The 13,538-nt window shown below is 45.5% G+C and overlaps 1 protein-coding gene across 1 annotated transcript in view; it reads left to right on the top strand.

The window, feature by feature from the left end:
- The window catches only part of musk (muscle, skeletal, receptor tyrosine kinase), a 47,216-nt gene extending 38,959 nt beyond the window's left edge, over positions 1 to 8,257 (top strand). The window contains exons 12-16 of the mRNA XM_079523671.1: positions 1,017 to 1,182; positions 3,129 to 3,333; positions 3,537 to 3,728; positions 4,879 to 5,027; positions 7,025 to 8,257. Coding sequence (XP_079379797.1) covers positions 1,017 to 1,182; positions 3,129 to 3,333; positions 3,537 to 3,728; positions 4,879 to 5,027; positions 7,025 to 7,734 — 1,422 coding nt within the window. The 3' untranslated portion in view covers positions 7,735 to 8,257. The remainder of the gene's footprint in view (positions 1 to 1,016; positions 1,183 to 3,128; positions 3,334 to 3,536; positions 3,729 to 4,878; positions 5,028 to 7,024) is intronic.
- The last annotated feature ends 5,281 nt before the right edge of the window (positions 8,258 to 13,538 follow it).

Below are 13,538 nucleotides of genomic sequence, written 5' to 3'. Positions count from 1 at the left end.
CTATAGATCAGAACTCTACTGGCTGAACACTGACACATGACGATTGCTTGATTGATTGATTGATTGATTGATTGATAGTTTCTCGTCCTCCAAAGGGAGAAATATATATATTTCTTTATTTAAATACATTCTACTATCACTGTTACTACTATTATTACTATTACTAATACTAGGGATGTCCTGATCACGTTTTTTTGCTCCCGATCCGATTTTGAGACATACCGATACCGATCTTTCCCGATCCGATCTTTATATTTTTATATAACACTTATGCCATATCACAATAGCAAATATCCTAATGTATGTCACTCTAGTGTAGTCTGTTGTGTTGCCTTTCAATTATTGAAAGGCAAAATGTGACTATAATTTTATTAGAATGACGATATGAAAGCATAGAATCATGGCAATAATCATGTATTGGTTAATTAGATTGAATACAGTTCTACAGCTTATAGAACTGAAGTCAAGTTACAACTCTTAGAGTATCTCTCTCATTCAGAGAGAGTACTACAGACACCTATGACATCATGCATAGCGGGGGTTGCATTTCCTTTGTTTTCATAATAGGTGTCTTTCACTCCTCTGAGTGTTACTAGTCTGTGTTTGATGATCTCTGACTGGGACCAGAAGGAAAACAACTAGCATAAACACAACAGTTTTTAGAAAATCTCATTGCGTATACATGTTTCTTTGAGATTTACATTAGACAATTGAGTATCACAGACGACAAACAGTCTAAGAAGTCCAAATTTCATTCTGACCCCTCCACGAAAAGGCCTCGTTGTCCTTACCCCTTATCTATCATTTATACATTATGGATAAATAGTGTGGACTTAGACTGTTTTTCGTCTGTGGCATTCAATTATCTTTTCTCCCTGATTCTAATCTTTTGAAAATCATGTGATCGGAGCCGATTTCCGATCACCCGATCCGATCGGAACTAATACCAATACTGCTAATAATGTTGCTGCTAATAATAATAATAATAATAATAATTGCTATTTCTTGTCGTCTAGTCTCCTCATCAGCATCGGCTCTCCGTGGAGGTGATTCCAGAGCTGAAGACCTCAGAGAATCACTGCAGGAACCCTGGAGGAACCAGTGACAAGCCCTGGTGCTACACCTCCGATCCCAACGTACGCTGGGAATACTGCTCTGTGCCTCGGTGTGGGGAGGAGATGGGTATGTCTGTGTGTGCGTGCGTGCGCGTGTTTTCAGTAATTTCATGAAGAAATCGAAGACAAAAATCAAAGAAACTCCATAAATTAGAAAACAAATGTTTAAGAAGTAGTGAAAATAGCCGATCTACAAGTTCACATGACGAAGCCGAATCGGCTTCCCGGCGATTGGCCGACGCATATGTCATCGCACGGGAATGCAGAAGTAGTCCGTGTAGTCTACTGAGTCACGTTGTATATGTCAGCCTCCCTCTGGAATACACACCAGAGCAGTACGAGAAAGCTAATTCTGCAAATGTACAAGAATACAGAATAGAGCAGGGGTGCCCAAAAGGTAGATCGCGAATCGCAATCTACCAGTAGATCACAAAGGCTGTGCAGGTAGATCGCATGACATGCCCCTAAAGAATATTTTAAAAATATATATTTTTTGCATCTGCCACTTGAATTAAAATTATTTTTAACCCATGTCTAACCAATGACTAGTCTAAACTAAGTATGCACGCCCTCAAACCCACAATGCACTATCTTATCGTTTCAAGAGCGTTGTTGTGCACAAACGTCGGTAGCATTACAAATTAAATAAAAAAACGCTACCTATTCCATGACTATTTTCAGCAATGGTATTCGGTGGGTAGATCTTGTTGAGCTGGTCATTTTTAAAGTAGCTCTCAAGTCAAAAAAGCGTGGGCACCCCTGCAATAGAGGGTATGCGTGTGACATCATCGTACCTGGAAGTTATGCAGGAACGCCCACTGAGTGGAAAAAAACTACTTTCTGGCCTTGACAGCCCATTCATCCTAACAGAAAAGTCCTGTCTGATTGCTTTAAACAATGTTAAACTCACCAACATTGCAGCTGTACGAAAAGCTTGAATTATCCTCTTTCTATCTGCAAAGTTTTTGTTTCATAAAAATCCACCATAGAAACATTATGAGCTGTGTCAGAGTTTGGACTTTGGAAGTGCTTGTTTTCAATAACACAACATTTTGCTGCCTCCTGCATTATGTGACATTTAGAAACAGGTGGTACGCAGGGCGGTTGGGTGATTTCCAATGAGCGCTTCCAAACTCCAAACTCCAACACATGCTGCTCAATGTTTTGCCACTCAGTCTAGATGAGGGGGGCGTGTCCTGATGAGAAAATCATGCATGTGCATACTCTATTAGAGTTTGGCCTGTTATCTCTCCTATAGGTACCAAAATCAATACAGCATGGAAATGTGTAGGCCTACATATTCTTTTTTTTGGGGTCTACATTTCCATTTTTTTCCCTCTTCTCCGCACCGGAGCCGGAGTGTTATGAGCACGTATAGGACACAGTTGATCACCGTAATCAATTGATATTAAAAAAAGCCGTGAAAAGGTGATCTCTGCGCTGAGCACCATTAGAAAATAGAGTGAACCCGAGGTGGGGTTGGCGAAAGGGCCTTTCTGTGTGGAGTTTGCATGTTCTACCCGTGTCCCTTAGGGTAGGTACCCTCACAAAAACATGTAGTAATCCTGGTCTCTAAAACTACCTCCCCCTGGCCAGCCGGGGCGCCTGATGGAGGGGAAAGGAACTGGTCGGAATAACATGTTCCTTCCACGCGCTACGTCCGGCCAGGGAAATTCCCCCCTGTCAGGTGAAAAGAAGCAGCTTGGACTCCTCATACATAGGAGGCATGAGGTCAGTCCGCTGCCCCCCCAGGTTGGCAGAGGAAGTGTAGCGCCCAGGATTACATTAGATAATTGGCACTGGGTGAAAAAAATTAAAAAGTTAATGTGGAGCGAGTTAATGAGGAAAAGGCGTTCTTGGCGCAGAGTGAGTTAATGTGGTTAAAAGCTAAGGCGACACAGATACTTTCGAAGGTCTTAATGGTTTAACTGTGTGTGTGTGTGTGTGTGTGTGTGTGTGTGTGTGTGTGTGTGTGTGTGTGTGTGTGTGTGTGTGTGTGTGTGTGTGTTCCAGTGGTGAAGGCAGAGACCTCGTCCTCGTCGTGGTACCCCCCCCGCCAGGCGGCCCCCCACCTCCCCACCACGGCGCTGGCCGTGTCTCCAGCCTACTCCATGTCTGTCATCATCATCCTGCTCTCCGTCCTGGCCGCCTCCGCCTTCCTCACCATCATCATCCTCGGCTGCCGCAAACACCTGAAGCACTTGAGGAGCAGGAAGAGGTGAGGTGGTATGTGTGTGTGCGTTCGTGCGTGGCTGTACGCTTGAGTTTGGGCTCGAGTTTTAGTTGGTGGTGCGTTTATCTTTTGAGTGGTTGGTGGTGCGTTTATCACACACCTCTTACTGTAGATGGGGTCATTTTGAAGGGTCCTGCAGGACATGCAAATCAACCAATTCCACATAAACACGTATTGATCCCCTGCAGGGCGATGGAGATCCCCACGCTGACCACCCTGCCCTCAGAGCTTCTCCTGGACCGCCTGCACCCCAACCCCATGTACCAGAGGGTCCCCCTGCTGCTCAACTCCAAGCTGCTGGCCCTGGAGTACCCTCGCAACAACATCCAATATGTCCGAGACATAGGGGAGGGGGCCTTCGGACGGGTGTTCCAAGCCCGGTGAGAGAGGGAGGGAGAGAGAGAGAGAGAGAATGAGAATGAGAATGAGAATGAGAATGAGAATGAGAATGAATGAAAATTGGGTATTTGTGGGGAGAGAACACACATAGGTGAGCCCAAAAAGCAAAAACAATGGGAGAAGTAGAAATTCATGGTGTAGGACTTTTAAAGTTGTTCCCACACTGGTATGATCTTAAATCTTAAACGTTTGCTTTGAACAAGTAGTACAGTATCTGTCTCTTCTTCGACGGTGGCTGAGGCATTGTTGCATGCAGACATGATGCTGGCGGCATGCAGCGGCTATACTGAAGCCAAAAATCCTGTGTTGCTCACCATGTATGCAAGGAGTGAGGAAGCATTTGCGCACTCACTAGTAAACCTGTTGCGAAGTAGCCATTTGGGTACTTGGCTCATGAATCGAGGGACGCGCTTTTTCTAGTGTGCACGTGCACATTCGGACCATACCATTTTTATTATTTCCACACAACTCTTAGTTATATTAATGGCATAGTTCAATGTTGAAAATGAGTGGCATTCCTCTTTAAGGCTGGACATCTGCTTTCCACACTGGTCACATTCGTAGGGTTTCTCTCCAGTGTGAACTCTCTGGTGGGTTTTGAGTCTGGACATTTTAGTGAAGTGTCTTCCACACTGGTCACAGCAGTGGTGTTTTGGTTTAGCCAAGCTTCTTTGTTCATTGGCTGCTGACAAGAAGGCCAGAACGATGATGCAACACTGGATTGAAAACAAAGAGAAAGGGAAGATTGTTGAGGGATATAAAGATCACAGTGCATGTATTACCATGTATTATGGAGTATTACAATGTAGTGCAGCGTATTACAGGCAGCAGTGTTCTTTTTAAGAGAAGCACCTGTACAGTGAATCCACGATGATCCTCTTCCACATGTCACTCCGCCTAGCTGCTAATCCCCATGCTGCTACCGGAATGTTGCAGTATATAGACACCCCTGGGAAGATCACACGCACACGCACACACACACACAGACTCTTCTTCCAAGGCAAATGGCCACACTGTGTGTGTGTGTGTGTGTGGCTGCGTGCGTGCGTGCGTGTCCTCATTCTTACATGTGTTCCTTCCTATACGAGACATTTGAGCGTGTGTGTGTGTGTGTGTGTGTGTTGCGCGCAGTGCTCCAGGCCTGCTGACCATTGAGCCCTTCACCATGGTGGCTGTGAAGATGCTGAAAGAAGAGGCCTCTTCAGACATGCAGAACGACTTCCAGAGAGAGGCGGCACTCATGGCTGAGTTTGACCACCCCAACATCGTACGCCTCCTAGGTCAGTATGGGTCTAGTACCAGACTATTAAAACAGTTTCCCTGCTAAGGACGACATCGGACGAGCTATACATTTTATTAAATATCGCCTAGGAAGACATCGGACAAATCTTGCGTAACTGCGGCACGCTCGCATCTGACATCACACGCTCTGTGTTGTTGTCGCTTCTCTGTGCCATGCGTGTGTGTCGTAGTGCGATCCGAGTGTGTGTGTCTCAGTGAATGTCATGTGTCCGCTGTCCGTGCGTGTATAATATATTCTCGGGCCAGCGCATCACGGAAAGGGAACCCACGGAGCTGGGTTGAGAACATAGGGTCGGTGACATATCGCGGCCGCGGAGCACGGGCGTAGGCGGCGCCCGGAGAGCAAGAACATTAAAACATAACTCGGAACACATTCAACAAAAAGACTCAGAATGTACACTTGCATCATGATCTTCACAGTGTGTGTGTGCGGACTGTGCGCGTGCACGTGTGTGCGTGCGTGCGTGTGCACCGTCCAGTATATTTAGATGCAAAACATCTTGATCCCATTAGATAATAACCTTTAGCCAAGGCCACTACTGTTGAATTACTGTCCTCCCCAGGGACAAGCACGCACACGCACACACACACACACACACACACACACACACACACACACACACACACACACACACACACACACACACGTCCTCAAGTTTAGTAAACCAAGCTGACTCAGGGGAGCTATCCCTCTATGTGACCCAGAGGACACAGTGTGACGTCCATGCCTGCCCTCTCCACTTGTACTCCTCTCCTCTTCACCCCTCCTCTCCTCTCCTCTCCTCTCCACCCCTCCTCTCCGCTCCTCCCCCTGTTCTCCTCTCCTAAAAAACTAAATAAAACCTAAATTAAAAACTAAGCTATGATAATTAAAACTAAGACTAATGTACGGTATTGACAATTTCATCAACAAACTAAAATATCAGGGAAGGACTAGTGGGGAAGTGCTTCAGTACAACTAAAAAGACAAGTCATTTCATGTTTGCTTGCGCTCGGGTGTTGTGCATTGAAAATAGCAGATCTACAAGCTCACAGATCGGCTATTTTCAGCATGCAACCAAGTGTAAATTCAGACATTACAACACCATCAAGGCCTGCCAAAATATTGTTTTGTCGAATAAATCAACTGTAGATTTAGTAGACTAAAACCTTATGACGTTTAGTCGACAAACCATTACAGATGACTAAAATATGACAAAAACTAAATTACATTTTATTCAATGACTAAAACTACAAAGATTTGCTGTCAAAGTCAACACTGCTTTCTACCCCTCTGCTCTCCAGGCCCTTGTGCTCCTCTCCAATCCAATCCAATCCCGTCCTTCCCTTTTATCTCTCTCTATAAAACCAGCTCTTTCAAAAGGTCTGGGGTCAAGACCTGAAATATATATATATATATATATGTGTGTGTGTGTGTGTGTGTGTGTGTGTGTGTGTGTGTGTGTGTGTGTGTGTGTGTGTGTGTGTGTGTGTGTGTGTGTGTGTGTGTGTGTGTGTGTGTGTGTGTGTGTGTGTGTGTGTGTGTGTGTGTGTGTGTGTGTGTGTGTGAGAGACTGTGTGTGACTGTGTGTGACTGTGTGTGACTGTGTGTGTGTGTGTGTGTGTGTGTGTGTGTGAGACTGTGTGTGACTGTGTGTGTGTGTTTGTGTGTGCATTGTCTCTGGGCAACGGCCTTGTACACGACTGTACAGGAACTTTTGTTTAAAAGGTTAGATTCCTTCCCCAGTAGGAAGGTATACTTACTAGTGAATAATAATATTATTATTCACTTAAAGTGAATGTTGATGAGGTTCTCACGCAAATATTCATACGTATTTGCGTGTCTGTGTGTTTGTGTCCATCTCTGTGTGCTTTTGTAAAGGGAAAATGTTTCATTACCCTTATCCCTTATGCGTTGTGTTCATAAAATTGCATTTGATCTCTAATCACGTCAATCTTATTCAATGTATCCCATCCCTTTCCGTCCCCTGTATAGGTGTGTGTGCGGTAGGTAAACCCATGTGCCTAATGTTTGAATACATGGCTCACGGCGACCTCAACGAGTTCCTGCGCCGCCGCTCCCCCAACCAGTCGGTGCGCACGCTGAGCCGCGCCAGCCTGTCCGGCCGCAGCTTCTCCTCCGAGCTGGAGGCGGGACTGCTCTCCTGCGCCGACCAGCTGTCCATCTCCGCGCAGGTCGCCGCCGGCATGGCCTACCTGTCCGAGCGCAAGTTCGTGCACCGCGACCTCGCCACCCGCAACTGCCTGGTGAGCGAGGACATGGTGGTGAAGATCGCCGACTTCGGCCTGTCCAGGAACATCTACTCGGCCGACTACTACAAGGCCAACGAGAACGACGCCATCCCCATCCGCTGGATGCCGCCGGAGTCCATCTTCTACAACCGCTACACCAGCGAGTCGGACGTGTGGGCGTACGGCGTGGTGCTCTGGGAGATCTTCTCCCACGGGATGCAGCCGTACTACGGCATGGGCCACGAGGAGGTCATCTACTACGTGAGGGACGGGCACATCCTCTGCTGCCCCGAGAACTGCCCGCTGGAGCTGTACAACCTCATGAGGCTCTGCTGGAGCACCGTGCCGACGGACAGGCCGGGCTTCAGCAGCATACACAGAATACTGGAGCGCATGCACCAGAACACTCAGTTCAGTATGAACCCCGACCCCGAGGCTGAACCGGACTGCTAGCGAACAGCCACTATATGGCTTCCTATAGTACTGTATGCAGTACCAGGGACGTGCACACATAGACATCAAAGGGGGCTTCAGCCACTGCCCTTTTACCCTTCTGTAGAACAACTGCTCTTTCCAGACCACGAATGCAGCATTTACTATATGGTGAAAGAAATGCAAATGACCCTCCTTTCCATGCCATGCCGGACAGGCAGCATTCAGGAGAATTGCTTTTTTTTCCCAAGTCTCCTGAACGTGAACAGTATTTTGCGTTGAACACATTTGTTTATAAATCCATGTCGTTACGCCGCATCTCCACTAGCTAAAGAGTGCTGGGTTGCGCCCCGGAAATAGCTGCGACGCGTTGTGAGCTTGTAGATCTGCTATTTTCTTCTATTTTTGCCCAAAAGTGCCCTCTAATGGGATTTCAGGCCCTGCCCCTCTAACACTCTCTGCACGTCCCTGTTTTCAACTCTTTAATCGTCCTCAGTGAAGCATATATACTGCCACTGAATCCTACCAGGACCCCTAGTACCGCTGGTTAGGGTACCCCTAGTACCGCTGGTTAGGGTACCCCTAGTACCGCTGGTTAGGGTACCCCTAGTACCGCTGGTTAGGGTACCCCTAGTACCACTGGTTAGGGTACCCCTAGTACCGCTGGTTAGGGTACCCCTAGTACCACTGGTTAGGGTACCCCTAGTACCGCTGGTTAGGGTACCCCTAGTACCGCTGGTTAGGGTACCCCTAGTACCGCTGGTTAGGGTACCCCTAGTACCGCTGGTTAGGGTACCCCTAGTACCGCTGGTTAGGGTACCCCTAGTACCGCTGGTTAGGGTACCCCTAGTACCGCTGGTTAGGGTACCCCTAGTACCGCTGGTTAGGGTTAGCACTAGTACCGCTGGTTAGGGTTAGCACTAGTACCGCTGGTTAGGGTTAGCACTAGTACTGCTGGTTAGGGTTAGCACTAGTACTGCTGGTTAGGGTTAGCACTAGTACTGCTGGTTAGGGTTAGCAAAGCAAAGCAAAGTTACTATATTTACCCAGGGTAACTGGACTAAGCATCAGATACTTGTTTACAGCCAGGCCCTGCTCATAGAACATTTCATGGTAGTGGTTCAATGCCTTGCTCAAGGGCACTTCAGCGGGGGTAATTTTAACGTGCCGGTCCGGGGATACGAACTGGCGACCTTCCGGTATCAAGACCGCTCCGCAAACCGTTCGGCCACCGCTGCCACACGTTAGGGTTAGCACTAGTACTGCTGGTTAGGGTTAGCACTAGCAGGGTTAGCAGACCTAGCTCAACCAGCCCATCGGAAGGCGTTGGACGAACTGCACACATAACAAGATTTTTGTACTTTTTCTGTTTTGTATACTGTCTATGGAGTTAACATTACTCTAGTCTAATAGACCCCCAGATGTGATTAGAATATTCAAATATGTGTATCTTTGGTTTCTTCCTGAAAGCTGAAAGCCTTTTGAGTCAAAAGGCCCAATCGAAAATACACTATTTGTGTGGCCTCATAAACCTAACCCTTCCCCTAACCCCTCCCCCATTATCATACAACACACAGCTGTGGGCGAGGCTTAAGTTCAGGTGGGTGGTGCTAAGGTGAAAACCAGGTATACTTAAGTTATAATCAACCTGTGGATGTGGCCACATAAAAACATTTTAACACTTTCTGTAAAAAATCTTCCTCCTAGTATAATCATAGTACCTGATGATCATGTTTTAAGGGGGGGCACTCCAACTTTAAGATTCCACCGTTCTACTATTGTCCCTAGCTGGTATGACTTTGCAGCCAGGAGTATCACACATGAAGGCAGTTCACAGTGTTTGGTATCATCTTGCTGGGCTAATCCAAACAGTGCAATCTGGAGTAGGTCTGTGAGTGACTCACTGTGGCCCCCATCGTCACATAATTATACTGAATGCACGTGTCATCTTGACGGATCAAAGCAGCTATTAAATTGCCGAACGGCCTGGTGAGTTGGCAACTTCCCACTCATGCTTCTTTGAACTCCTATAAAGTCTAATCCAGGCTTATCCAGCCTATGTCTGCGCCTTGGTAATTTGCCCATCATTGCATAATTAGTTTAAAGCTGCAATCCATAAATGTTATGTCCCGCGCAGGACCCAAGCCCAATTTCAACCGCTCATTCTATAAGAGGCTGAATAGGTTTATAGCTTCAGGCAGTACCGCTTGTCTACCAGTAGGTGTCCTACCCGACACCAGGGTATACAGGAGACCACCTCCAATGTACTAGCTAAATTGTATTAACATACTCTACCATACATTAGTTAAAATAAAATGTTACTCATTATAATAAGTTGCCAAGAACTCTTTTGAGTTTGGTTTAAAGTTAAACAAGGCCATGTATCTAACCTTGACCTCTACCCTCAAAAGTAATGGGTGTACATTTAAATCGTAGCATGCTCCAATGGAGACAAACTCTAAGCTCTGAACATATCCTGACCCTTAATTCCCATTATTTCGCAATTGTACATTTATCCATCATGTGAGTCCTACATTCTGTGTACGGTTCCAAAGACCAGAATACTTGACAACACTTGCTTGGACATTTCACAGGCAGTTTGCCCAGCCAGTGACAATCACTTTGTTAGTGTCGAAGAAAGGGACTTCTGTTGTGGTAAAGACTATATCCTTTATATCCTTTACCTTGTTTGTTGACACAATTACCACTTAGCCTACCTGTTCCCTCTCTCCTGCCAATTCCAAAACAGCACACATTCACTTTATACATTGCTGTTGATGTTTTTTGTATAGTATAAACTATAAAAGTATAAACAAAGTTGATATTCCACCTTTGGGCATTCTTCTGTTGCTTTTTATTGATTTATTTTTGTTTTCATTATGACGTCATTGATAGAGTTTTAGTGTGTTTTTTTTTCTTCTTTTGTTTACAGTGAAATAATAATGATTAAAAAAAAGTTAGACATTGAGATGTGATATGATGATGGATACTTTGGACACACCACCAGCACTAACAACAATAAATATCTTGCCTGCCATGAAATACATACAGTATATTATTCTGGAGATGTACATAAGTATGCATCTGCTCACACATACACAGGTGCAAAGATATAGCCTGGCTAATAAACCAGACTAATATCACACAACACTGTCGCGGTATATTAGTCTGGGCTGGCTCCACTTGGATTTCATTTCCCGGGGGGCGGGTTCAAACATTTTCTCTTTGACGCAATTGGTCAGAGCTACTGTCAGTCAAAAGTCTCAAGCATTGAACGTCACTGTACCAAAGCCCGCCCATATTGCATACCGTGTCCCGATTGGTCCGACCTGTTCTCGGTTGTAGGAAAGAGGCGTGCTACTGAGCCTCGCCAGACCGTAATCCGCTGGTAGGCAATTTTTTTTTGCCAACGGCTGATTCGGTCTGGTTTATTAACCAGGCTAGCAAAGACACACTTGCACATGCACACACATTATTTCTTTTGTTTTTTGTCTATTCATTTTTATCCCACGATTTTGACCTAATTACCTAAACTGTAATCCTCGGCGCTAATCTCCCTCTGCCAACCTGGGGAGAGCCCCGAACTGAGCTCATGCTTGCTTCAATGCATGAGGAGTGAGCAGGCCGCTTCTTATCACTTGACACCCCTCCATCAGGTGCCCCGGCTGACCAGGGACAGGCAGTATAGAGACCAGGATTACTGCATGTCCCCAAGGGTACCTACCCTAGGGGACATGAGGAGAACATGCAATCTCCACACAGAAAGGCCCTTCCACCAACCCCACCTATAGGGTATGGGCACTGATGACGCATGCGGAGGAGAGAACACGGCGGAGGGCATACGTTAGTCTGACATACAATGCCGGTTAAGACTCACCCGTGGCTTCCGCGTGCGGTTAGGGTTACTCTGGCTAACTCTGACTGTGCCACCGTGCCCCACACACATTAATTGTTAATTTGCATCAGCACACACACACATAGCAATACAAATACCATGTTATAATTTACTTCATGGCTTCATTTTAACTACATTGTTTCACGATTTCAATAAACGTATGTGTTTGTACTTTTTTTTGTGTGGAGTAGCATACTTTTTGTGTTCTTTTGGTTGCATCTGTGAATTAAGTTGGCCATAAATGCTTAATGAATGTACTAAATAATACAAGTTGTCCACGAATAAATCATCTTGAAAACATATTATAGTAGTAGATATGATTCCTACTATAGTAAGAAGGCTAACAGATAACAGTTTCATATCATATGAAACTGATAAAGTCTTGGCAGTCATTTGGCCATTATTAAGTATCTGTTAGCCTGGCTCCAGCTAGTCCCTGAATTGCTACCCACGTCCATTAAAGAAAAATAAGTTCTGGCACTGGAACAAAATGAAAAGTGTCAGGCTATGTATCTGTTTCTGTTAACAAAAACAAAAAAGAAAAGAAAAAAACATTTGATGCAGCTGTTTTAAAATCTCATGTTACTATATCTATCTATCATAGGACAACTGATATACATGGCATATAAGAATGCTGGAAGTGCCAAAGGAAGTGTGTACATTGTACACACTACATGTACACAGTACTGTACATGGCCCCTCATGTTTAGTTTGCTGCTATAGAGTTGTCATACTGTAAAGACTGTAAAGAGGGTGTGTGTGTGTGTGTGTGTGTGTGTGTGTGTGTGTGTGTGTGTGTGTGTGTGTGTGTGTGTGTGTGTGTGTGTGTGTGTGTGTGTGTGTGTGTGTGTGTGTGTGTGGAAATGAGGTCATGTTCTCTGACATGTGAAAGGTCCAGACAAAGACCATGCCTCCTGACACACTGTTGCAATGTTTAATGCTGCATATAGGCCTACAGTACACTAGGGTTTAATATTTTCCCGGATTTGGCTCATTTTAATTCCCGGGAATTTGCGGACCTTTTCCCGGGCTCCCGCGGGAATTCCCGTCAGAAAAAAAAGAAAAGAAGTGCCCACCAAAATGCATTTATATGTATAGATACTTCATATGTTCAATAGAATAGTGATATTTTTTGGTTTAAAACGTTTTATTTGAACGAAATATGAACATATAGCCTACAATAAAAGTATTACATTAAAATATTAATAATGTTATAGGCCTACTACGCTATTCAGAAAAAGGGACACAGGAGTTTGCACTAATGTGACTGTCGAAGCACGGGGAAAAAACGACCTCACGTCTTTCACATAGATACCTTAGCCATGGTCTTTCACCCTTTGAGCATGCAGCCATGCAGTGGGTCCCCTTCTCCGCTGCAGAGAATGTGATCATCCCGCTTTGTACTTTATGAAAAGTCCGATTGGGTGTTAAATTAGCCAGCACGTCCAGTGCACAGCACACTGATTATTAGAGAGAGAGAGCGAGAGCGAGAGAGATAGAGAGAGGGAGAGAGGGAGAGAGAGAGAGAGAGAGAGAGAAAGACGCTGCGTGCTGGTGGTTATTATAAAACAAATTGTAGCCTACTCATCTTTGTTTGTGTTCCGTTTCACGTTATTGCTGCACACATGCAGGCAAAAGCAAAAAGGGGTTTAGAAGTGACAATGTCCATCACAGGGACAGGAAACTCCTCGCTCAGTCGCTCCGTCCGTAATACACACAATTCTCACAGAGTGACTGATTAGGCTAATGATTGACAGGTGCAGCAGCTTTGGGAGCGTGCCTGAAGATGTCTGTCAGACATTCATATTTTGCTAAAGTGTATATAAACTCTGTAGGCCTATCTGATTAATTGCGGGAGGATGCAGGATTCGCGGGGTCCCACTGATTTCATCTTGACCGGCCGGCGGCCGTGCCTGCCCGCCCGCAGGTA

This window comes from Electrona antarctica (assembly GCF_951216825.1).
Source record: "Electrona antarctica genome assembly, chromosome: 16".
In the NCBI taxonomy this organism is placed as follows: domain Eukaryota; kingdom Metazoa; phylum Chordata; class Actinopteri; order Myctophiformes; family Myctophidae; genus Electrona; species Electrona antarctica.
Note: the sequence above shows the minus strand (reverse complement) of the source record. Positions and strands in the feature narration are given on the sequence as shown.